At 37.7% G+C, this 26,054-nt stretch overlaps 3 protein-coding genes and 1 long non-coding RNA gene across 7 annotated transcripts; 3 read left to right on the top strand and 1 right to left on the bottom strand.

The window, feature by feature from the left end:
• Window positions 1-495: 495 nt before the first annotated feature.
• On the bottom strand, window positions 496-3,571 carry LOC137746295 (uncharacterized). 4 transcript variants are annotated; one of them, XR_015954014.1, is made up of 5 exons: window positions 3,356-3,571; window positions 3,163-3,234; window positions 2,699-3,003; window positions 2,283-2,366; window positions 496-1,804 (listed from the first exon to the last, which is right to left on the bottom strand). It is a non-coding gene; the product is annotated as an uncharacterized LOC137746295 (long non-coding RNA). The 4 variants fall into 4 exon arrangements; XR_015954013.1 differs by having other exon boundaries at window positions 2,699-2,863; window positions 3,356-3,568; XR_015954012.1 differs by lacking the exon at window positions 3,163-3,234 and having other exon boundaries at window positions 3,356-3,568.
• Window positions 3,572-7,726: 4,155 nt separating this feature from the next.
• Window positions 7,727-10,519, top strand: LOC137744869 (uncharacterized). Its single transcript, XM_068484678.2, has 2 exons — window positions 7,727-8,360; window positions 9,328-10,519. Exons 1-2 carry the CDS (start codon window positions 7,764-7,766, stop codon window positions 10,261-10,263), a joined length of 1,533 nt encoding a protein of 510 aa, XP_068340779.2. The 5' UTR covers window positions 7,727-7,763; the 3' UTR covers window positions 10,264-10,519.
• Window positions 10,520-16,060: 5,541 nt separating this feature from the next.
• LOC137744138 (formin-like protein 11) lies at window positions 16,061-19,676 on the top strand. Its single transcript, XM_068484003.2, has 4 exons — window positions 16,061-18,074; window positions 18,159-18,349; window positions 18,469-18,704; window positions 18,857-19,676. Exons 1-4 carry the CDS (start codon window positions 16,453-16,455, stop codon window positions 19,583-19,585), a joined length of 2,778 nt encoding a protein of 925 aa, XP_068340104.2. The 5' UTR covers window positions 16,061-16,452; the 3' UTR covers window positions 19,586-19,676.
• A 1,277-nt stretch (window positions 19,677-20,953) lies between these two features.
• LOC137744868 (luminal-binding protein 5) lies at window positions 20,954-24,571 on the top strand. Its single transcript, XM_068484677.2, has 7 exons — window positions 20,954-21,302; window positions 21,616-21,883; window positions 22,302-22,513; window positions 22,648-23,367; window positions 23,455-23,609; window positions 23,719-23,801; window positions 23,896-24,571. Exons 1-7 carry the CDS (start codon window positions 21,245-21,247, stop codon window positions 24,386-24,388), a joined length of 1,989 nt encoding a protein of 662 aa, XP_068340778.2. The 5' UTR covers window positions 20,954-21,244; the 3' UTR covers window positions 24,389-24,571.
• Window positions 24,572-26,054: the final 1,483 nt, after the last annotated feature.

Below are 26,054 nucleotides of genomic sequence, written 5' to 3'. Positions count from 1 at the left end.
AAGCCCTAATTAACGTGGTCTTGCTCCTTAGCCAAGTAATAGTACTTCTAGTTCTAGTTTCTCTACCTAGTACACACTGGTAGAAGAATTTGGGGCCATGTTAAACTTGAGAATGACTCCAGGCCGGCCCTTAGTGAAATAGAATTGAAACTAGAAAAAATGCCCGTGCTCCGCCGTGAGTTTTGAAATCGTAACCCACAATTTAACATACCCATTTCTAAATTATTCAGAAATCAATCAGAGAAAACTTCAAGTAGAAGAAAAATGAGTTCTCAATCAAAGAAAACTTCAATTTCATGCAAGTTTTCTTGTTCTAATTTCAGAGCTAAACAATGCAAGATAGAAATTTGGATTTGGTTCAAAGAAGTAAGATAAACTGATAAGCAAAATGAACTAAAAAAATAGAATCTATTCCAATTTAAATATACGTTCAGGTTCAAAAAGACGAAACGAAGAATATTTTTAAGCATCCAAACATCAGTTAAAACTAAACAATTAAAAGCAATAACACTAAAGCATTTCATTGAAGACATAGATAACATATTTGGTTCTTTGTACCTAAAATGGAACCTATACGCTCTGAAGTTTGCATAAGTGCTGGAAATTTACAATATATAAATAGACAATCTCAGAATAAAACACATTTGAAGGAAAAGTAATAAGCAAAGAAACTGTTTTTTTACGTATGATCCATGTGAGGGGTAGAATTTCCAGTCACAATTGACAACCTAAGAGCTCTATAAATCAAATATATGGGAAAAGATTTTAAAAAAAAAGTGAATTACAGTTTCTCAAATCAGAAAGTAACATTTATCTGAAAGGATTCAGACTCATTTTGGATATTGATAGACAATGGCATATTAAAAACCTAAATGATAAGGCATTCAACATTCAACATTCACGTAAAAAAAAAAATGATATACATGTTATCCATCAATGTTTTGGTAACAAATTCCCAAATTGCTCTATCTACCAAGCATTTGCAGATCTATAGTTACTGATGTTCGTTTTTATGATATTCAACACAATACCCACATAATTGGCAAAACCATACTGTATAGATCTTTTGAGCACCTAAGCCAACGACAATAACATTGAAGGCAACTACAAAAATTGCACATTAAATAAAGAGGCAATCTCAGAATCAAAAGGCATTTAAAAGAAAAGTAATAAGAAAAAAAAAAAAGTGGTTTTTGCCTAACTCCATGTGAGGATCAAATTTTCAGTCACAATTCACAACCCAAGAGCCCTAAAAGATAAAATAAGAAAGGTAAATTACAGTTCTCACGTCAATAAGTAACATTTATTTGAAAAGATTATTATGGAAATAGATAAGCAAACAATGACATTAAAAACCACATTGATAAGGCATTCAACAATCAACATAACCCACGAACCCAAAAACACCAAACCATCAATCATGGATCTTTACAAATCATACCACCTTTTTATTAAAAAAAATAAAAATGTCAAAATCAATATTTTATGGCTACATTTTTCCATCAGTCAATCCATACACACAACACAAAATCACATACTCAACAAAAATTCAAACCCATAAATCCGAAATTAACAATGTTATTTCTTACCCCCCAAAAACAATCCAAATCTTAGTGGTTACATTCATTAGTCAAGCACTTAACCACTCAGGCACATCGACTACAACTTGGGAATGTTATGCAAATCTTAGGCAGCTTGAATCATTAAATTTGAGTTGGAAGAAGCTTTGTTACTTCTCTGCTAGTTGAGGAGTGTCACCAAATTCGGCACTATCATCAGCATCAACACATTTCACACACTCCCGCTTCCAAAACATTTCACAAAATTGAAAACCAAATGAGATTATTTAGCAGAAAAGATTGACGGAAAAATAGATTAAGAAAAGCAATTAATATTAAATATAAAGGATGAATGATGTTGTCCAATAAATAAGACAGCTGTATATATTTTTCAACCATGAGAAAACATCAAATTAATAGAGGCATTAATCCTAAGTTTGCCAATTCAAAATAATTGAAGAATACTGAAAATTACTAAACCCCATCACAACATCCCATTAGTGAAAAATCAAAGACAAAAGTAAATTACAGTTTCTTATAGAGCATATCCATATCTTTCTAAGCATCCACAGATAGCATACCCAAAATACCAAATTCAACTCCAATATAATAAAAAATTAAAAAAATAAATTAGCCAAATTGGAATAGTTAGATCAAATAAAGATTTAAGCCAACCAATTACACAAAATAATTCATGCAAAGTAGGCTCCTAAGAAAAATTACCACTATGGTGGTGGAAAAGGCCCAGGCTCAAACAGTGGAGGACAGCAGCATTTAAATATACCGCAGCAGCAAAGAATCCATAAACTGCATAATCAAAACCAAAATTTTAAATTTTAAATTTGAAAAAAAAAATGCAGTAAAATTGTATAATGAGAAATTCTCCAATGTGGATAAATTAATCTTGCAGGATGCAATAAGTTGTATTGGGCTGGCAACCAGCTTATGCTCAAATCCCACTAAATTTATCATACACCCTTCCAAGTACAATTCAAAGGAAGAAGTTCCAAGTCCATGCATAATGTTTGCTCAACTAAAATAAATTGCTTTTCATGATTAAAATAGCCAACCAACCAACACTCATTTGATAAAATTGAACATTTGGAGTTACACATCCACATATTTAAGATCGAACAAACCTTCTCATGAAGACCACCCAAAGGTCCATTACTGAGTTGTGTGACGAAAGGATTTACTGCACTTGAGTTTCCTCGTGCAGCTGCAAGAGCTATGAGCTTACGTTGACCGTTAGCCACTTCTCCACTTAAGGTTTAAGTCACTGATGATGCAGAATTAATAGCTTCCTGCAAAGAAGTGAAATAAGAAACCTTAATTTGTTAAAATGTGAGTAATTACAGTTTTCCCAATTGATTAAAACATCATCCGATGGTGTTTTCTAGGCTTTTTTTTCCTTCCTTTCGCAGGCCTTTATTTCATCAGCCATCTGCAGAATTGCAATTGATAGAATCGGTGTTCTTTGAAATAATCATAACACTTCACAACACAATGGTAGCAATTTATACAAATTCTAACAACAAATTGTCAAAAACAATGAGAACAATTACCAGAAATTTCAAATCTTTTGGGGGTTCAGAGTAATTACCAGAGAGACAAAAGCTAAAATCAACAGTAGTGCAATAAGAACAGCTCCGATAAGAGAAATACAGTGCAATTTCTGAAGGAAAAAAAAAGAGCGAGAAAACCCTAAAATCCCTAAGAACCCTAATTTATAAACCCTAAACAAACGCAAAAAGAGAGGAAAACAAATAAAGGGAAAATCGAGAAATTCAACATACCATAATTGGGGAAATGACGCTTTCCGACGGCCAAACTCATCGACACAAGAGGCGGTTGTCGACCGTCACTGTACGTCCATTTCGCCACCGCCATGTTTGAGGCTTTTGACCGTCACTACTTGGTCTGTGGGCTTCATATTGAGATATATGGGGAGCGGAGAGAGAGGAAAAGCAAAGGAAGATGAAAGATTGTGGGGTTTCCAATAGAGAAAGACAGAAACAGGAGGAGTGAGAGATGCGAGACGTCCTAAACCATACGGACAAAATTACCCTCTCAACTTTTGAGAATTACCCTCCCAACCCACCCCCATTTGGCTGGCATTGTTGTAAATAGAGTGAATAGACTAGAAAATACGCCCGGCGTTGCTGCGGAAACCAAATGTTTCAAGTATAATCGGATAAGTTGAATAAATTCAATACAATTATGAACAAATGGAGGGATACATGAATGAATGAGGTCGATAAGATAAGCATTTTTTCTTTTATATACATTCAAGTAAGCTGGCATATAAACATATTGTACAATGAGTGGGAAGAAACTAAACATCTTCGCTTAGAAAGAGATGGTTTCCAAAAAAATTTTGTTTCCTTAAGAAACAGAAGAAACATGTAGTTCACACAAATAATATGTATCATGCAGTGTAGGTAGCCATTTCAACAAGTAATTAAAAACAAAAAATGTTGAGAACTTGTTCAAGTAGCTAATTTTGTAACCAGACCGCCTCATATCATGCCCCCACCCTGCAAAGGCACCGACACCAGACCACCTCCCTAGAAACCGGCCTTAAAAGCCCATACCCATACTTTAAACATCAACTTTAGATTCAAGACTGCATAGGTCAACCTGCGTAAACTAGCTTTGAAGCGATTGATCCGTAATGTGAACACCCACATAACTTTAGATTGAGGATTCATCCTTCTTCATCATAAAAATTGCTCAGAACTGCAATTTTCAATACAATTTGAGCCAAAATCCAATTTAGTATCTGTCATCATCAAAATCTTCTTCCGAGTCAAAACTCATGATTGAGGGAGTTCAATAAGCAACAGATAATTACCTAAAGGGTTCATCCACCAACAACAATCCCTTCCTTAATAGCCGAATGAAAAGAAAAAAAAGTTTAAATTTTGATGGTGCTTTCTGTGCCAAAGATAAGATATGAAAGAAAACTTAACATGTGTACATGTTCAAGTAAAGTGAACAAAGATTTTATACAAAACAAAAAAAAAATTAGCATTTGTAAATTTATTTTGTCATGCCATACAGTTTTTTTAAGAATCGAGTAACATATATTTTTGGACATACTGGTTCTTTGCGCGAATAAACTGAAGGTGTAGCCTCGCCTTCTTCTGTGGAATGCTTCTCTAACTGCAATAGCAGACAAACTGATGATGATGCGGACTACTGAATTCCTGAAAAAAGCATGAAATTTTGAAGCTTTACAAAGTGTAACAATAAAACTGCACCCCGTGGATTCACTAACTCATAATACATTCCAATTCTAACAAATATATATGATAACTATACTGCAAAAAACAAAATGAACTTCAATGAAAAACAAAAGCAACACAACGAAAAATCACCTTCGACAAACAATCGATCAAGTAAGGTCAAACCGAATCAAAACCTTCAAAACTAAAAAACAGTGACTGCAAAAAAGAAGAACAAAGTCTAAACCAAAATAAATTCAAAAATACACAACACTTCAAAAATCTAAATTGGAACACATAAAATTCAAATAGATAAACTTGAGAGAAACACTTCGAAGAAAACTTGAATGATTCGAATAGAAATTATGGCAAGAGATAATTGAGGAAGATGGCGAAATATAAATCGGAATATATAAACTTCAAAGAGAAACAAAAACAGCAGAGAAACAAAAATATAATTTGAATGATTCGAATCACCGCCGATCGCTATTTAACAGAATACATAACTCCGTTTCTAACGAAAAAACCGGACATGACGTCATCTTTCGCGGATTTAAAAAATGTCATTTCTTGAAATGTTTAAAAAGTGTTGTCTTAATATATAATTAAGTATTGAAAGTATACTCTAAGTGTAATTTTTCCCTAAATATATGAGTACAAATTTAATTAACAAGAAAATTGGTAAAGATTGAAAAATAGGTGCAAATTAAAAATACAAATATATGATACAAAAACTTAACCATGTAAATATACCAAAGTGTAACGTTTTGGAAATGTTTAATAATTTTAAATTATAAAATTTAAATATGCTAACATGTAAATCTATTGTTATTCAAATTATGACACGATAACAACTAAGGGACCTTGATCAAAAGTTGAAAAAGAATAAGGTTTCAATTACTAAATTGGAAAAATGATATATTGAAACCTATTTCTTTTTTTCTTTTTTTTTTCTTTTTTTGGTTTTTATCACATATAGTCTCTGAAATTGGATATTTTAATCAAAATGTTACCTGAAACAAAAAATCCATCAATTTGGTATTTGAAACGAAACCAACAGATCAAATTGATCTTTTGGTCAAATTTTTTGTTATGTGTTAATGTGACATGCGAATGGATCCTACATGACCAATCATATCAAGCAACATGGATTAATAATAAAAACCAAACTTCTATAAATATTTAGAAACTAAAATTAACAAAGTGTACATGATATCATTTGTTAAAAAAAAATAACAAAACTAGGGTTTAGGGTACCCTCTCCTTTTAAGTGGCTGACAATTAAAAGCTAGGGTTTTTTTTTAGGAAGTTTTAACGAAAAGTCCGTTATACTGTTCATTTTAATGAAAAACCATATTTTTACACTAAAAAATCATACTTGGTACTATTCACTTTACCCTTTATTTTGTTCTTATCGTTAAAACTCAAAGTTTTCAAACTATTTTCATTATTTTGTTCTTGAGAGTCGTCGTATCAAACATACCATAAAGTGAAGCCAAAAAGCCATACTGGGAAGGAGATTGCCACCAAGATCGATGTTGCAACAACGAACTGTGGAAGTAGGATAGCCGGAATAGGTGATGGAGGATAAGAGAGGGAGAACACACGAGATTGAGTGCCCGCACTGCAGCATTATGGCGTCCATGGAAGCCTGAAGAAGTGAAATTTACAGCAAAATCAAATCTTCTAAATAGAGTTGCGAGCACTCTCTCTATCTCTCTCACTGCTCTTTCTTCGATCCGACAATGAAATTGCCGATGCTTACACTTTTAGAGATTTTTTACGGAAGAACTAAAATAATTAACCATGGACAAATTCAAAAATCAAATATCAAAGTAAAGAATTATATTAATTTCAATGACTATTTTACCTTAAAAAAAAAAAACACTTTATCAGCGCATGTTTGGCGCGTCTTTCAAAGCTGCAGAGTAGCTTCCTATCCATTTCACGTGGTGATCTTGTTTCCCACTCAAAAATTCGTCTGGGCTCCACTCCATTTTGAGTCACTTACCGATCCTTATCTGTGGGAATTTTTATTAGGCCACGTCCTGTCGATTTTCTGACCCATTGGAAGGCTTCGGACATTTATACGATTGCAGGGACAAAATAGAGAACACCATTAGAGATGCTCTCAGTGTCAGTGCTACCAGCATACATGTAGGATGGGGACTGGTCTTGTTCGTCCATAATTTGAAAGTGAGAAGTATCAGATTATGGCACTTTGCATGCAGGATGGGGACTGGTCTTGATCGTCCATAATTTAAAAGCTCCACACAAGCTTTAGTGGTTAGAAATTTAGCATCAATCGTACGCGAATCATCTTAAAGAGTCTTTTTGTGATTGCCTCTGAAATAGCTACACGTATTAAGTCATGTGAGAATGCACGAATCACCTTAGGCTGGGTGTTATAAAAAATTATTTTTTTGCAGGGTTAGACAATCTCTAACAATCTAGATGAATGAGATTTTTTGGCTACTTTAACAAAACAATGCAGAAAAAATAGCTACCTAAATTTAGCAAGAGGAGAATAAGGACTTAACTGGATTGTTAAGTTTAGGGGTAATGTTAGGCAGATTAATTTTTTAAATCAAATTTGTAAAATATGTGATATGTCACCAATAAGAAATAAGCAAGTTAATTAACATTAAATAATAATCTAATAATTAACAACCACGTCATATAATTTATAAAATTTGATCTAAATAGATGGTCATCCTAGCATTACTCCGAGATTTAGAAATATTTTACCATAAGTTAAAATAGCTAATATTATTGGAAGTGGTGACTAGCCAAATTAACATTTGAGTCATTTAATTAACTACAATAACAAAAATTTAACTAGCATTATTGGAAATACTTTTAGAAGTGCTCTTCTAACAACCAAAAAGGCGTTTTGTTCGCTATTATAAATAATTGCTCTCTAAAAAATTTTACAAGTGAAGCAGAGTTCAGAGAGAGAGAGAGAGGGAGAGAGATAATGGAGATCAGACGGCATGATGAAGAAGAAGTGTACGAGGCATCACGGACTGGGAGTGTAGAGTACTTAAACAGATTGATCGAAAAGGACCCAGACATTCTAAGGAGAGTATCCCTGCAGACCGGAAAAACCCCCTTGCATGTATCGGCTTTGCTCGGACACGCTGAGTTTACCAAAGCCCTTTGCACTAACAATCCCAAACTTGCAAAGCGGTTGGACGCCAATGGACGCACGCCCCTCCACTTGGCTTCTGCTGAGGGCCACAAGGAGACCGTCGAAGCTTTGTTATCCGTGTATGTTGATGCGTGCTTGCGTTATGATGAAAAGGGAAGAATCCCTCTTCACTATGCAGCCATGAATGGAGAAGTTGAGGTGCTCCAGAAGTTAATTGATAAAAATCCTGAGTCCATTTATGTCAAAGTTGAAAAGAAATCGAAAGAAACAGTTTTGCACTTGTGTATCATACACAAGAAGTTAGAGTGCTTGAAACTGTTGGTTGAAAGAGTCGACAACAATGGTGAGTTCCTCAACTCAAGAGCTGGCTGTGATGGTGGTGTGACCATCCTGCACTTAGCTTTGATGCTAAGGCAAATTAAGGTACGTATATATATTTCCATTTTCTATACTGGATATTCTTAGTTTTTCACTATATTAATTAATATATGTTCATGTGTAAATTTTTTTTTTTTGTTTCTTCCTCTTTATACATAGTTTATGGGATTAATCTCAATTTACTACGTAGTATTTTTGTTTTCAACATTTGATACATTAAGTTTTTTTCGTCCTAATTTGATAAAGTCATAATTAATTATGAGATATTTTCATACATCTTTTAAGTTTTATGTTAAAACATCCGTTAACTGGTAACGTGTCACTCAAGTAGATAATAATTGAACGTCACGTGTCAATATGAGCCCACGTTGATATTACTATCTCCCTCCCTTCGACTGCACATGGGCGGCGGTGGAATGAATCTACTCCCTTTTTGTGCTGCATACGGGTTTCCCTTCCCCAGATCTGCAACCCACTCCCTTCCCTTACCTCCCGTGTTTCCCGTGTCGATAGCTTGGTCCTCTGCACATCCAGATCCCCCACAAAAGGCCAACGTTGATCAGTTAGGCCTGGAATCTACCGTGGTGGTCGTCGGACACCTTCATGGTCAGCTGCACAGACCTCCTTTTTCTTTTAAATGATCTTTAGGTTTTTAGGATTTTATTTTTTTAATTTTTTTAATTTCTTAATTTTTAGTTTTTAATTTTTTTAATATTCATGTGCGCCCATATTGACACGTAGCGCTTAGTCATTGTCTATGCGGGTGCCACGTCATCAATTAATGGAGGTTCTGATGGAAAATTTAACAGATGTATGAAAGTCTCCGAGAATTAATTATAACTTTAAGTACCAAACTGGGACGAAAAAAACTTAATGTATCAGGTGTTAAAAACCAAGAAACTTCATAATAGTAAACTGAGATTAACCTTGGTTTATGTGTGCGCTTTCTCTTGTTTGTTCCCCTAGGAGCATAATTTCCACTATGTTAATAGAGTGTGTATATTATTTACAGACGATACGTTACCTGCTTTCCGTTGATGCTATAAGAGCAGAAGCAATTGGTGTGAATGGGATGTCTCTGACCGTGTTAGATATCTTAGAGTACAGTAGCGTTGCAAGAGAGGACTTTAGCAGAAGCTTAGAAATTCAACAGATTTTGATGGACGCAGGATTAATCAGAAGACAAAATAATGAAAATGATAATCCTAACTCAGCTGTTGCCGCTGCTGCTGTTGTTGTAACGCCAAGTCCAAGAACGGTAAAGAAGAAAAAGAAGGGATCAAAGCCACCAGGGTGGTTCTGGAGAAAATTGATGATATGGTTAGGATATCCGCATGAATGGGTGAAGGAGACACGTGGCTCTCTGATGGTTGTGGCTACGGTGATCTCGACCATGACTTTTCAAGACGTTGTCAACCCAGCTGGTCGTCTTTGGGTTGATAGTCTTACAAAAACTTCTAGAACAGTTTGGAGGGAAAATAAAGATACAGTCGCTACCTTAGGCCAAGGTAAGGATCCCATGGATTATTTCCCCAGTTTCATAGCATACAACACCGTCTCGTTCCTAGCTTCTTTGACTGTCACCCTTTTGCTCATTAGTCGATTTCCTCTCCACGATCGGTTGTCCACGTGGCTTTTATCGATGTCCGTATGCGTCACTCTCGCATTCTTGGCACTCACCTACCTAAAGGTGCTGTCCATGATCGGCCCTAATTACGGTATTCGGGAACCATGGAGCTTGTCAGCAATATTCATAGTTCTTTGGATTGTGTTGCTGGTCATAGGCGGTGTACTTCACACTCTCAGGCTTCTTATTTGGGTGATGAAGTGGTTGCAGCCCATGTACTTCAAGTCAACATCAGGTCTCAAGAACATGATCGCTACTGGCTCCTTTTCACGTAAAGATCCAACGCGTTTTGAAGAGAATGATGCGCCTGCAGTTGTGTGATTAATCTGCCGCGGTGTGTGTGCTTGAAAAAATCATTAGGTCATACACCCTATATGTATGTAGCGATTAGGGTTTAGGGTAATGAACTAGCTCAATGACACTTTCTGGATCTGGGTTGGTAATTCAAGAGTGTTGCTTAGTTATGATAAGTAATCCATCTGCGATGCAAATTAGAAGTGTTTGTTGTCTTTGATGCTGGACGGTAGCTACTTTTTTATTAGTATTCATTTATGTCATATGTTATCACATTAGCAAACTAACAACTGTTCTCATTCTCTCTGCCAGTAGTTTGTTACTAGTTAATGCAGTATAAATGGCTTTCTCAAAAAAAAAAAAAAAAAAAAAAAAAAAAACAGTATAAATAGCTAAACATATAGTCTCATGATTGTTTGGAAGTGCTTTTAAAATGATTAAAAACGCTTTTAGAGAAAAATTTGTGAGTTCAAAAGTATTTGAAGCGATTCATGTGTTTCTTCCAGGAAGCACTTCATGTGCTTTTCCAAAATTCACTTGCATTTTTACTAAGGATTAGTTCCTCAAACATTCACAAAAAACGCTTTCAGCCATTTTAAAAGCGCTTCTAAATAAGCGTTTTCACAAATATTCACTTCTCTTGTATGGTCACTAAAATTCCAAGAGATCACCTAAAATATTTCATAACATATCACATTGATTACATAATAACATGTATACTTACTCATTAGATTGTTCATCAAACAACTTCCTACTACTTAATTAAGAAAATCGATAATATCATCAACGGAAACTACAAGCCCTAACTTGGTCTTGCTCCTTAGCCAAGTAATAGTACTTCTAGTTCTAGTTTCTCTAAGTAGTACACACTGGTAGAAGAATTTGGGGCCATGTTGAACTTGAGGACGACTTGAGGCCGGCCCGTAGTGAAATAGAATTGAAATGTCGTTTGGAGGCGAAGAGTCATAAAAGTTCAAGAGCTGAGCCTTTGGTCTCACAGTGTCTTTATGCCTTATATCATGAATAACCACATCACACGGTTTATAAAATATTGTTTAAATATATAGTTTTTATAGCATTACCCATTATTTTGTAGGGTATATGTCCTTATTTTCCTTATATTATTTTCTTTAAAATAGCCATTCTTAAGTACCATCATATAATAAATTCATAACCATACAAACTTCATTTTTCTTGCATTGTTGAGATGTTTCTAATGCCTTGAATCTTGCAGATTCATCTTTTCCAGCGTCAAGCAATCAGTCATTGCTTCAACAACAAAGTACATTTGAGCTACATCATCTTTCCGACCAAAACTAAACTACATTCATCAGTTTCTTTTTGTTTTTATACGTGGTTTGAGCAAAAGAATAGTGATTCGTATTCTAAGTAAAAGTTGTGACCGTACATCATGTTTGTCTTGAAGGACAGACATGATATGGCCTAGGGGACAATAATGGTGGAATATGCAATGTGGATATAGGTGAAGCCACCAGTCTAAATTGCTCGAGAGTAGAGGAAATAAGTTCAAGATGAAATCACATTGAGCTGAGGACAAGAGCAACTTGAAATTTCGACTAAACTTCGCTTTTGAAGGACACTGCTTGAATCAACTAAGAGCAAGCCCAGCATTGCTAGTTGCTCGGGGGATGGGGGAGAGAAAAGGGGCCCGAGGCCCTGTGGACCGGCTCCAGCGTTGGAGAGCCCGAGTGGAGGTGGAGGCCCGAGCTCCGGGCCCGTGGAGAATTGCCAGCCCGAGAGCCTGAGGCCCTGTGACGCCAACGCTGACGTCAGCCTGGCGTCAGGCCTTTTTTAATTTTTTTTCTGTCAGGCGCGTGCACCCCACTCGCGAGTGGGGGCGCGTCGCCGACAAAAAATCAGAAAAAAAATTGTTTTTTCAATGATCGTTGGGAAGCCACGTGTCTTCCCACGGTCCGTTCAATCTCAACGGATCTTTAATTTGGACCGTTCGATCTCAACGGTAAAAAAAAAAAGTCTTATTTAATATCCACCGTTCGATCTGAGATCAACGGTGGATATTAATATGCTTTATAAATAAAAAAAATTAAAAAAAAATAGTTTTAAAATTAAGAAAAGTTACCGTTGTGACACGTGGCACAATCTGGAGTGTTGGAATTCAAATTTTTTTATATCCAACGGCAGAGATTAATTAGTTGAATAAAAAATTTAAAAAAAAATTGTAAAAAATTCAAAAAAAAATCTGAAATTTTTTTAAAAAAAATTGTTTTTACTTTTCTATAAATACATTCTCATTATCATTTACCTTACACAACAATTTCATATTTTCTCAACTACTTTCAATCACATTCCTTTCTTTGTCTCAAAGTTTCAATCCATTTTTTTTTCAACAAAATGACCACTGGTGCAGGTACGAATTGGTCGCTTCTTGAAGATGTTGCGTTGTGTACTAGCTGGGTTGAAGTTACTCATAGTTCGCTTACGGGTAATGAGATGCAGTTGCGAGAAATGTACTTGCAGGACATCGTTGAACACTGGGGATTGGGCAAGGACGTTGATGTCATTTTGAGCTCCTGGGACCCCGAAAAAGGTGTGCCAAATCCATGTATCAAAAGATGCCACCGCCTCCAGAATGATACTTTTTGCTCATTTTCTGTCCCCATAAGCGCCTTGCCATGCACTTGGACAGTTTTTCCACGTCCAGTGCATATAATCAATGCTTCCAATCATCCCAGGAAAACCACGTATCTGGGCCTTCTTCAGCAACCGTTCCAAGTCCATGTTTGTAGGTTTGCGGAGGTACTCAGTAGTGTAGATAGATTCGATTGCTCCGCAAAACCTCATCAGGGACTCAAGAATGGTTGATTTCCCCATCCTCGTTATCTCATCCACTAGGTCTGCAGATGCTCCATATGCAAGCATCCGCAAGGCAGTAGTAATTTTTTGCTCAGGCAGGAGACCCATAGCACCAAAAGCATCCTTCTTTTGCACAAAGTAAGAATCATAGTTGCAAACAACAATCATGATTTTGTTGAACAAATGTCTTGCCATTCTAAAACGACGTCTAAAGTACATATCAGGGAATGCACTATTAGGGACAAAATAATCATCCAAGAGTTCCATATCTCGTCGTTGCCTGCTTCAATCAAGGTTTCCGGAACGGCTGGGCCTGCAGATCTGAACTACAGCTTGGATGACTCGACGGGAATGTGAGGCTCTGCCCATTCTTACTTTGTCATCTCTCCTTCTACGCTCCTCATCCTCTTCCCTCTCATTTTTTGCCCCCTGGTGATTGAACATTGCTTCTGATTGGTTAAACAATTCTTCCTCTTCCTGATCGAGTTCCCACATCATCCTTGAGGAAGAAGAAGACATTGTAAGAAAGAAGCATAAACTATGAATAATGATACAGATTTTTGTGAAGAATGAAGCAGAAACTATGAATAATGATAGAGATCTTGAGAAAATTGGTGTGAGATTTGTGAGGATGGATGGTGGATTATATGGAGGATTCAGAAAGGATTAGGTTGTACATAATGCCACATAGCATGCCGTCATTCGTTAAAAATCTTATGGAAATCTATCATCAAAGATTGTAAACAAATTATGACACGTGGCGCAACGTGATTGGTTAATAATCTTATCAGAAATTCATCACCAATAATTGTATTTTCGGATAATGACACGTGGCATAACGAGTACGATTAAAAAATTTATTGGAAATCCATCCCCAATAATTGTCTTTTCGGATTTTATGACAAGTGGCGCAACGAGAACGATTAAAAATCTTATCCGAAATTACAAATAAAATTATTTTGTATTATTTAATAATACTTCGGATAATGACACGTGGCGCAACGAAAATAATTAAAAATTTTATCCGATATTACAATTAAAATTATTTTGTATTATTTTATAAATAAAAAAAATACTAATATTTTATTGCCTATTGTCAGGGCTATTGAAGTGTAACGGTGGAGATGCAAATGCTATTGCCAGGGCTATTACTGTTCATTAAGGGCAGTTACTGTTCATAAGGTGGATTGAATAGTGCATAGCCTGGGGGGAGGGCTCCAACGCTGGAGTTGCTCTAAGGGCTGGTTTGGTATTTCTGTGCTTTGAAAAAAAATTGTTTCTGCTGTGCTGTGAGAATAAGCAGCTATGAAATAAAGCAGCTACGTGTTTAGTAATTTTTTTTGTAAAAGTGTTTTTGCAAGGAAAAAAAAAAAAGCAGTATTATAATGTTTGATAAACTTTTATGTAAAACAGGTGTGAAAAAAAAAGCTGGTTTTTCAAAGCTGGGTTTTGCAGCTTTGTGTTTTTGGCTTTTTTTCACCCAAAACTGTGAAAAAAAGCTGAAGCTGAATGTTTACGAAACATAAAAAAGCTCCCAGCTTTTTTTGATAACCACTCTTTTCAGAATCACCTTAGTACCAAATTAGGACTAACAAAACATTCCTACTCACCTTCCGAAATTAGAATCTTAACATATATAAAATAACTCATTAAAATCACACAAAGTAAAGGTAATACACACACGTTAAACTATATATAATTTGTCTCTGAATATAAATAACTTCTTACATGTAACAATTTCTATGTTAATTTCAATAACTTAGGTTAAAAAGTCGGTTGCAGCCTTGCAGGCTAATTGTTCACAAAAAAGTGGTACATGAAAGTATCATGGTAAGGTAAGGTCCCCCATTGCATAGTGTTAGATTCTAAGCAACCACTAAGGTTAGCCAATTGCTAACGACATGCAGGTAGTCTCTGTGTTGTCGGTTTGAGTCTCCTTTCTTCTCTCTCTCTCTCTCTCTCTCTCTCTCTCTCTCTCGCTGTGGTTAGGTGAAGGGGACAACACAAGCTCATGACATGGTGAATTAGGTCATGAAAATCCAATATTAATCCCACCAAAATTTGAATGCAAGTCCAAAAGGTTAACAACTACTGAGCAGTACGATTTAGCCACTAAAAGTACGAGAGAGGGACATGCAGTCGCTAATCAACTTTTAAGCATCCCATAATTTCGCACGCATCAAGATCTTATGATTCTTCACTTTCTTGATGTTTTGCTTTTGGCTTCAGAAGATCACATGGGAAAGTGATGGTCCCCTCTCTTTGTACATTCCTCTCTGCAATTATGACGGTTGGAGATCTGGTGCCATCACCCTCTACATTGGGTAAGAGACTCGCATGAAATGAGGACGCTAAGATATTGATGTTTCAAATTCATCACGTACTAGTTTATTTCATATAAGTCATTCTTCATGTCTGATTTAAACGATTTAGATTAAAGAATCCCACAAAGAAATGTAGCAATACATTGAAGTTATGTTCTCTGGGTCACTTGATAACTAAGGATTTATGGTCATCCACCCTTAAATTTGATATTAAGGATTGAGATTAAAACATTAAACGCACATTCATTTATTATCCACCATGAATAACCCAAGGATAAGTAACCATACATTCTTTTTAATCATCTGAGAACCTTTTCAACATTTCTATAATAAGTGATGCCATGGAGATCATATTTTGCAAACAATATCTAAAGTCCGCAACACAAGTAAGTCTACCTCTACTCGAGAAATGATTTTGATGTGTTTTACAAAATATAGTTTTCTTAGCATTTTCCTTCTAGACTACATCAATGCTCAGTAGAATCTTTACTCTATAGAGAGTTAGGTAGGGGGCAACCAAAATGGAACCCACCAAGACTTGTTTGATTTGATCACTTTTATCTACTAAAAAAGCCACATTCAACTGCAAATCCCATTGACTCAGTTATCATGTAGAGTGGCGTTCATAACTCATAAATCATCACTAAAACTTTGACGAAAAAAATGATGAACTTCATGATTGGCAATTGATGAATATATAGCAGAAAACATCTTCAACTTTCCTCACATAAGAGTGCATGAGCAGAGAGATTAATGGAGGTGAGGATAGATAAGAGTGCATGAGCAGAGAGGTAAAGAATGGCCAGTCCAACTTCAACTACCAGGCTCAGGGGTTCCTTGGAGTAGCCTTAAAGTCTCTCTCTCTCTCTCTCTCTCTTTCTCTCTCTCTCTCTCTCTCTGCAATACCTTCATTGCACACCACCTATTCTGCTACACCCACCCAAAGAACTATTCTTTTTCCTTTTCTTTTCCAAAGAAATGAACAAAAAGAAGAGGATTTATAAACAGAAAGTTAGATTGCTGCTTTGATGATTTTTGGGTTGAGAGAGAGAGAAAAATGGGATACATTTTCTCTCAGATTCTCCACCTCATGATTTTTTTCGTCATATCTTTTCTCCTATCATTACACAATGCAGGGGAGGACTACTTGAATGTTCATGGCCTACAACACCACCTGTATTTCATGGAGGACAATGCCGAGGCTCCCCAAAACCTACAAATTCACAAAGGTTCCGGGGAAGATGAAGAGAAAGCAGTTTCAGTTGTCGAAAATTTCAGAGCTTTACTTGGTTTGAGCAGCTTCCACAAGCGAACGCCGTCGGTTGGCGACAGTAGAAACGTTTCTCCTTCTCCTTCTCCAATTCCCTACAGCGAGGAGGAAGCTCCTAGTCCAGCTTCTGCTCCTGCTCCGGCGCCTCACATCCACGCGGGTTCGCATCATCCGCATCGCTTGCGTTCGATCACAAAGCCTCAAAACATTCACAGAGAAGATAGAGGGGGAATCACGAGGATACTTGTGGCGGTTCTTGCTTCCACAGGTGCTGCAGTTGTTATCTGTGTGTTCGGAATTATTTGGGGTTGCAGGAAGCACAGAAAGCATAAGAAGAAACCCACGAGAGTGATTTCAGTTGTCGGCAAAAAAGGAGGAGCTAAATCAGCAAGCAAGGTGAGGTTAAACCCTGCCACTAATACTTCTGATCTCATTTATCTTGAATCGTTAGGGTTGGACTTAGAGCAGCAACATCAGCAGATTTCTTGTTCCAAAGAAACTTGTGAAACTGTAACTTCTTCACGAAATCATACATTGCTTGAGAGGGAAGAAACAAATCTAGAAGTGATAAAATCGGAATTCAATGATGCTAGTTGCAGTTCTTCCACTGGGGAAATTATGTCTATTCATGAGGATATGATTGCAGAGTCAGTGAAATATGACTCTGATTGTGCTAATTCCGCAACCGGTGACAAAATTACTCTCGTTAATTCGTATTCTTCCGATGATGAATCTTTCCATTCTTTCGGAGATTCGAATTCATCAAATGTCCGCCCTTCGAATGCTTCAGCTGGTAGCCTAGATGAGTCATCAGACATTCTCTCCACAAATGTGTCAAATATAGAACCATATCAACCAACAACCCTAAACCAAAAATCAATTCGGGCTCTTGAATTGCAGTCTCCGAGAAATGGAGAGCGCGAAATTCTGAATGCACCGCGATCTTCCAATTGTGAAAAGAATGTCACAATCCCTCCAGCACCACCTCCTCCACCCCCACCACCAATCAAACACTTTCCTCATTTCCATTCTTCTCCTAGTTCAGCTAGAATTGGGTCTAAAGCTTTGTGCTCTTCTTCTACATTGCGAAATCTATCACCGCCAAGAAAATCAGATTCTTCTTCTGGATCAAACCAGACCCTAGAAGGTCAACTTTCTATTTCACCTCAAAACTCCTCTAGACCTTCAGAAACTCCACCTCCTGTTCCTCCACCACCCAGCCCACCTCCCTTTTTGAAAGCAAATAATGGCTTTTCAAAAGGTCCACCTCCTCCACCCCTCCCTCAAGCTACACCATTGGGAAGAGATGGAACTCCGTTGCCTAAACTGAAGCCGTTACATTGGGACAAAGTCAGAGCTGCACCGGATAATTCCATGGTGTGGGACAAGCTGAGATCAAGCTCATTTGAGTAAGTTATGTTTTCAGATGTGATTTCGGTTTCTCTTTTTTTTTTTTTTTTTTTTCTGTTTAAAACTGTACTAATCATGAACAGGCTGGACGAGGAAATGATTGAATCGCTTTTTGGATACAATCTACAAAGCTCAATGAAGAATGATGAAGCAAAATGCAAGAGCCCTTCTCCAAGCAAGCATGTTCTTGAGCCAAAGCGACTACAGAACATAACCATACTCTCAAAAGCCCTGAATTCTACTGCTGAGCAAGTATGCGAAGCACTAGTACAAGGTATATATGAAACTCCTTAAATGTATAACTTGTATACTTTTAGAAAGACATGACATCCTGCAGAAAGTGGGACTAGTACTCTAACCAACGAAAACCTAACAAGATTAATACATTAACAGGAAATGGCTTGTGTTTGCAACAATTGGAAGCACTTGTAAGGATGGAACCCACCAAGGAAGAAGAGGCTAAACTCACCGGCCACAAAGGAGACATCAACGAACTAGGGTCTGCAGAGAGGTTTGTGAAGGCGTTGCTTAAAGTGCCTTGTGCCTTCCAACGAGTTGAAGCAATGCTTTACAGAGAAACATTTGAAGATGAGGTGGTTCATCTTAGGAACTCCTTTTCAGTGCTAGAGGTAGGGCATGTTCAGGAATGCTTAAACATGAAGCACTTCTGTTTACAAGCGTTTCTGCCAGATCTGTTTTTATCGTGCATCAAGAAGCATATTTGAAACGAAATTCTAATCTCGTTCTTTTTGTAAAAATTATGGTTTAATTTGTACTACAGGAGGCCTGCAAGGAACTGCGATCAAGCAGGCTCTTCTTGAAGCTACTTGAAGCCGTGTTGAAAACAGGAAATCGAATGAATGTAGGAACAATCCGAGGAGGAGCTAAAGCATTCAAGCTAGACACACTGCTCAAGCTCTCCGACATAAAAGGAACCGATGGAAAAACCACCTTGCTACATTTTGTTGTGCAAGAAATTATTAGGACAGAAGGGATTCGAGTTTCGGATAGCATCATGGGGAGGATCAGCCAGAAGAACAAAACCAAAACCGTAGAAGAAAAGGAAGAAAACTATAGAAGAATGGGGCTCGACCTAGTTTCCGGCCTCAGCACCGAGCTCTACAACGCGAAGAAAACAGCCACATTGGACTTGGATGTTCTTGCAAGCAGTGTTTCAAATCTCTCAGATGGAATGGAAAAAACCAAACATCTGGTGCACAAGGAGTTGTGCATGGATGAGAAGAGTGGCAATTTGGTCGATTCGATGAAATCGTTCATATGTTATGCAGAGAAGGGTTTGAGAGAGTTGCAGGGTGATGAGAGTAGGGTTTTGTCACAGGTGAAGGAGATTACAGAGTATTTTCATGGAAATGCGAGCAAGGATGAAGCTAATCCGCTTCGGATTTTCGTGATTGTTAGGGACTTTTTGGGAATGTTGGATCATGTTTGTAAAGAGCTTAGAAGCTCAAAAGCTTCACGCACTCCAAATCCTCTTGCTCCATTCAAATAGGCTGTAGATTTTATGAGGTTGTTTTGGTGTGTTTATATGATGGATTTTCATTCACTAAGCAAGAATGTATAAGCTGGTTTTGAATTTTGTACGTAGGGTTTTGGCCTTCAGGCTGTGCTGGGTTGAATTTCACGGAAAGGGATGCTCTCCGGATCTCTTTCACCAAGTCCACCTAATCAACCCATCCGAACGTTTGAAATTTGATCCAACGGCTAAAAATAGGGGGCCTTTAAATGTTATAATAACTTTAGCCGTTTGATCAAATTTAAAGGGTTCAAATGGGGTGATTAGGGGGATTTGGTAGAAGGAATCTGGAGAGGATTCTTTTCCGAATTTCATTACCTAATTAAAAATGTGCCAATTCATATTGTCATATCTAGGGATGGTCGCAGGCTGAGTGGGGTCTATTTTTAGTGGATGTGGACTTGACTATTTTGTTTGTAAATGAGTTCAAGCCCGTCCGAGTTAATATATTTTTATTAGTGGAACCAGCTCATTTGGATTCATTTGATATGGTCTAGTTCTTATGAGTCAAACAAATCTGTTTTCAATCATATGTAATATAACAAAACAACAATATAAAACAATCTTTATATGTCTCCGTTAGGAAAGAATTACGTCTAACAAAGTTAATACCAACAAATGTTCTAAAAGAAGTTTGATTGTTGTCGTACTTCTTAGGGTTTGATAGATATGTTATTAGATCATGGGCTTCATTGTGGACCATTAATAAAATGACAAGTGCTAAAACAACTCTTAAAACAATCCTGGCCAGGTTACTCGCACATGAGAAATATAGACTTAGTTTTACAGAAGTTAGGTCCAACTCAAATCGCTTTGAAAATTAAAGATAAAGACATAATGGTTTTACATCGGTTCAAGTAACACGGGTCCAAAGATCTGTATGCCCATCCTTGGTCAAATATACTCTGCTTTATGGTGTGTGTCATATTGACACGTTTTAAAATATTAGAGGAGTTCATAATGAAATAAAAAGCCAAACTGAAAAATCAAAAGAAAATCTTCGGTGACGCCACTAAAACTAAAGCTTGATTAAGAGAATCTCTCCTTCATTCGGCTTCCACATGGTCTCATTTTGGTAGACCCGGATGCTGGGGTCCCATGTGTCTTGAGAAGACGGATTACTTGGACGACCGGCAACCCGTCATGTTGGATGGGCTTGGCCGCGAGGTCATAGTGATAATGGACCAAAACAAAGCAACTGTGGTCCAGAATAGCCCAGACTCTGAAACAAAGAGTCAAATTACCATCTCACCCTCGTTCGTTTATTGAATACCCGATCTACCCTCCAACCGCCACGAATCCCCGCGCGCCTTTTTCCCCTTCTTCACAATTCAAGAAGCATCCGGATTCCAACAGACTCCACGCGGCAAACGCATACGGGCTTTGACATCATGTCCCAGTAAGTAGCCAACAACGAGCTCTGACGCAAAATTGCCGACGTGGCGCATCACCATTGGACGGAAATACCAACGAACAAACATTAACCGAACGGAGCCAAACAGTATATAAATAACCCCCTCACCCTCCGCTGCTTCACTCAGAAATCAAATTCACAAGCTCACAAAAATCTCAACAAAACGGGAGAAGATTTACAGAAAAAGCTCAAATTACAGAGGAACTTCGAGTAGGAAATCAATGGAGGTGAAGAGGATCCATGCATTGTCGTTCGCGTTTCTGCTTCTCTTTGTTTCAGGTACCAAATCATCAAATATAGTCCGACTATGGAACGAATGTCTGTTTGTTATTAAATGGCGAATACTAATACACGAACGTTAATTCTGTCACCGATAATGTGTCACATATTATTGTCGTCACCGATAATGTGTCACATGTGATTGATTTCAAAGTCTTGATCAATATATGCTCGATTTTAAGAATATACGTACGGAAATTTTTAGTTCATTTATTTAATCAATAATTTTCGACCTTGAGTTTGAACTTTGGATTATTTTTTATTCGTATAATTTGCTGAAGAATTTGGTGTTTTTAATTTTTGTTTTGGGTAGAATTCCTGTGTGGAATAGCAGTAGCAGCCGAAGATTCACCGAAGGTGGGGACGGTGATAGGAATCGATCTCGGAACAACGTATTCTTGTGTGGCAGTTTATAAGAACGGTCATGTGGAAATCATAGCGAACGATCAAGGCAACAGAATCACACCCTCCTGGGTCGCATTCACTGATACGGAGCGTTTGATCGGAGAGGCGGCGAAGAATCAAGCTCCTCTCAACGCCGAACGCACCATTTTTGACGTCAAGCGACTCATTGGGAGAAAGTAAGCAAATTTACTTAGTAATTTGGCTGCTAAGAGACTTTTTTTTTTTTTTTTTTTTTTTTTTTTTTTTTTTTTTTTTTTTTTTTTAATTCGGATTATTAACTTTTAAATGGGGAAAGTAAGAAAATTTTTTACTTGCTAAATTGGATTAATTGGAAGGGGATGTGGTTTATCTATGTGTTTAATTTGGATTATGAAATTAGATGGATAAAATTAAGAAACTTTACTTCATGTTTGGGCTGGAAGGAGTTGTGGCTTATCTGTGTGTTTAATTTGGATTATGAAATTAAATGGGAAATTTAAGAAAGTTTACATGATAATTGCGTTGGAAGGGGATGTGGAATTGTAGATTATCTGTGTGTTTAATTGGATCATGAACTCAATTGGGTTCTGTTCGATTCGGTGTTTTGATCTGTAGGTTTGATGATCCTGAGGTGCAGAGAGATATTAAGTATTTACCCTATAAGGTTGTGAACAAAGATGGGAAGCCTTACATTCAGGTGAAGGTTAAAGGTGAAACCAAGGTTTTTAGCCCTGAGGAAATCAGTGCTATGATTTTGGGGAAGATGAAGGAAACCGCCGAGGCCTATCTCGGGAAGAAGATCAAAGACGCCGTGGTAACCGTTCCAGGTAATGCTCGAAAATCTCTTTTACAAATCTTATATAGCCCTGTGGATGGTGGTTAGATAATACAATGAGAAAACCTAGTGTTCATGTTATTGTGTTCATTGGTCTGATGGGTTTGGTTTGATTGGTTCTTGTAGCGTATTTCAATGATGCGCAGAGGCAGGCTACCAAGGATGCAGGCATCATTGCCGGGCTCAATGTGGCTCGGATAATCAATGAGCCCACGGCCGCAGCCATTGCCTATGGTCTAGACAAGAAAGGAGAGAAGAACATACTGGTTTATGATCTTGGTGGCGGTACATTTGATGTTAGCATCTTGACCATTGACAATGGCGTGTTTGAGGTGAGGTCTACAAGTGGAGACACTCACTTGGGAGGAGAGGACTTTGACCATAGAGTGATGGACTACTTCATCAAGTTGATCAAGAAGAAATATAACAAAGATATTAGCAAGGACAACAAAGCTCTTGGGAAACTTCGAAAGGAATGTGAGAGAGCTAAGAGAGCGTTGAGTAGCCAGCATCAGGTTCGAGTGGAGATTGAATCTCTTTTTGACGGCATTGATTTTTCGGAGCCATTGACAAGGGCTAGATTCGAGGAGTTGAATATGGACTTGTTCAAGAAAACCATGGGGCCGGTGAAAAAGGCTATGGAAGATGCAGGCTTGAAGAAGAAAGATATTCACGAGATTGTCCTGGTTGGAGGGAGTACCCGAATTCCTAAGGTGCAACAGATGTTGAAGGACTACTTCGATGGGAAAGAGCCAAGCAAGGGGATCAATCCTGATGAGGCTGTTGCATATGGTGCTGCAGTTCAAGGTGGAGTTCTCAGTGGCGAAGGCGGAGAAGAAACCAAAGGTAATCATATAGTGAGAGCACTTATTTTGAATTTAGTTTGCTGATCTCAACATAATTTGCAACGGACTAAAATTTGTTTTTCCGCAGATCTTCTTTTGCTTGATGTCGCTCCATTGAGTCTTGGTATCGAAACAGTTGGTGGCGTCATGACAAAATTGATTCCAAGGAACACTGTCATCCCGACAAAGAAGTCTCAAGTCTTCACCACTTATCAGGACCAGCAAACCACAGTAACCATCAAGGTGTGTTTAACAGATAAATGCAGAGACTAGTTAGATGGGAATTTCGATATTTTGCATAGCGTGTGCTTTTCTAGTACTTTAACTAGTGTATGTGTTTGAAATTAATCAGGTGTACGAAGGTGAAAGAAGCTTGACGAAGGATTGTCGTGAGCTTGGAAAGTTTGATCTCACCGGCATTCCACCTGCTCCAAGGTAGTTAATTGTTTAGGGTAAATTTGGTCTTGTCCAACATTTGCAAAGACGAATTGTGTACTGAAAGCTGCATGGTTTAACTTTTTTGTTGCAGGGGAGTGCCCCAAATTGAGGTGACATTTGAGGTCGATGCAAATGGCATACTACACGTAAGGGCTGAGGACAAGGCCGCGAAGAAGTCTCAATCCATAACGATCACAAATGACAAGGGGCGTCTAAGCCAGGAAGAAATAGAAAGAATGGTGAAGGAGGCTGAGGAGTTTGCCGAGGAGGATAACAAAGTGAGGGAAAAAATAGATGCCAGGAACAAACTTGAGACCTACATTTACAGCATGAAGAGCACTGTCAATGACAAGGACAAGCTGGCGGATAAGATTGATTCGGATGACAAGGAGAAGATCGAAAGCACGCTGAAGGAGGCGCTCGAGTGGCTGGATGACAACCAGAACGCCGATAAGGATGATTTCGACGAGAAGCTGAAGGAGGTGGAGGCAGTGTGCAATCCGGTGATAAAGCAAGTGTATGAGAAGAGCGGTGGAAGTTCTGGTGGTTCACAGGATGAGGAAGAACCAAATGATGAGCTGTAGAAACTATGAAACACAGAATGTTTGAGAGTTTCATTGTCTTTTTTCTTCTCCTTTTCTTTTTTGGCGGGTGTTAGAGCTTAAAATGTAGCATGATTGATAGTGTCTATATAATTGTATGTGTATTTGAACATTAATTTCGAACTTTTAATTCCGAATGAAAATTAAGAGGCTTTTTGGTTTCAAGTTTCGTTGTTCAAGGATAAACACGAGAAAACATAACAACCCGTGCGACGGTTAAATCAAGAGAACTGTGGCCCTCAAGAAAATTAACACAAGACCACAATTTAAGAAGTAATGAGTGAGAGGCAATGGATCGTGTTCGAGTTTACCTGGCTATATTTGTATAATTTTCGTTTTAATTCACAAGTTGATCAGTACATTGAACAATATTACAAATAATGACTTATAAACTAATTTATCTTTAGCAGTCGTTATTTAATTTATTTTATCCATTGAAACTTATTTTATCTCACTTTGTTATGTGAAGCTATTATTTTTATATTTTTATTTATTTATGGAGTGTTTTCGCACCAACAAGATCCTTTCCGGATCCTTTTGGTGAGGATCTTGGAGATCCGTAAATCGTGGGGTTAGTTTTTGTTAAGTACTATTTTTATTTAATTTTAAATAAAAATTTAAAACGAATTCTTACTGCACGATGTACGATAAACGGATGTGATTCACGGATCTTCGGGATCCTCACAAAGAGGATCCAACAAGGTTTTGGATTTGTTTTCGCATATTTTGGTATGATAGATTGTACGAAATATTCTTAAATAATGGAGAAATTTTGGTGCATAAGTTCGATTGGACGTTGCATGGTGGAGCAAAAGTAGAGGATTTAGACATGAATAAGGTTTAACCAGACACCTTAGTTAAGGTCATCTCTAATCAAAGGCTGGCCAGAGGGCTCGTTTTGGCCCTCTGACTCTCCAAGAAATTAATATTTTAATGAACAGTGTAGGCCATATTCCTTACCATGTCCAACCGAGGGCCAAAAGGCCATAGGGCTCGTTTTAGCCCTGTTACAAAAAAACCGTCTCCAACCGAGGGTCAAAGTGTAACATCCCGTCCCGGGATTATTAAAACGTACGTATGAATTTACGATTTTACCCCTAATTTGTTCGTTTACACATTAGTGTTGTGTGGTGTGGTATTGTAGGACCACACACACTCATACCCTCTCTTTCTCTCCCGGGATTCCCTCCCTCTTTCCCTCACTTTTTGTCACTCTCTGTCTCTGTCTCTGTCTCTCTCCCCGAGTTCCTCTTCTTGTTCTTCAACATACAGACACACACACAAACATACTCAAATCTTCACGAATCAAGAAACCAAGACCACCCTCGTGCTCGTGAGGCTGAGAGGAGTCCAGTGGTGCCATTTCCAGGTAAGAACTTTGACGTTTTCACGTCGATATCACCATGGCCGATTTGAACACTGTTCATGCAAACCTAATCTAGCTTGTTTTAGGAATTTCTAAGCTTGTAGTTGTGTTTGTGAGGTTCACAGGAGCTTGGGAGTGTTTCGTTGGACGAGTTTGGACGTCGGGATCGTCCTGTTCAAAGTTGGCCGAGTTTCAAGTTTGAAGAAAGGTATGATCGTGTGATTTTTAGGCCTTAAAACTAGCCTATCGTGATTCTACTAGTCCTAAGCTTCATTTTGGTAT

The sequence above is a fragment of the Pyrus communis genome, chromosome 12 (genome assembly GCF_041283825.1).
Source record: "Pyrus communis isolate YQ-2024b chromosome 12, ASM4128382v1, whole genome shotgun sequence".
NCBI lineage: Eukaryota > Viridiplantae > Streptophyta > Magnoliopsida > Rosales > Rosaceae > Pyrus > Pyrus communis.
This window is presented reverse-complemented; position numbering and strand designations above follow the sequence as displayed.

What these genes read in the sequence shown, in the direction of transcription:
- LOC137744138 (XM_068484003.2), top strand. Translation starts at nt 16,453, where the DNA reads ATGGGATACATTTTCTCTCAGATTCTCCACCTCATGATTTTTTTCGTC. An exon ending in ATGCGAAGCACTAGTACAAG is followed by an intron (nt 18,350 to 18,468) that starts GTATATATGAAA and finishes ATACATTAACAG; the next exon opens with GAAATGGCTTGTGTTTGCAA. An exon ending in ACTCCTTTTCAGTGCTAGAG is followed by an intron (nt 18,705 to 18,856) that starts GTAGGGCATGTT and finishes TTTGTACTACAG; the next exon opens with GAGGCCTGCAAGGAACTGCG.
- LOC137744869 (XM_068484678.2), top strand. Translation starts at nt 7,764, where the DNA reads ATGGAGATCAGACGGCATGATGAAGAAGAAGTGTACGAGGCATCACGG. An exon ending in TGATGCTAAGGCAAATTAAG is followed by an intron (nt 8,361 to 9,327) that starts GTACGTATATAT and finishes TATTATTTACAG; the next exon opens with ACGATACGTTACCTGCTTTC.
- LOC137744868 (XM_068484677.2), top strand. Translation starts at nt 21,245, where the DNA reads ATGGAGGTGAAGAGGATCCATGCATTGTCGTTCGCGTTTCTGCTTCTC. An exon ending in CGCCGTGGTAACCGTTCCAG is followed by an intron (nt 22,514 to 22,647) that starts GTAATGCTCGAA and finishes TGGTTCTTGTAG; the next exon opens with CGTATTTCAATGATGCGCAG. An exon ending in AGGCGGAGAAGAAACCAAAG is followed by an intron (nt 23,368 to 23,454) that starts GTAATCATATAG and finishes GTTTTTCCGCAG; the next exon opens with ATCTTCTTTTGCTTGATGTC.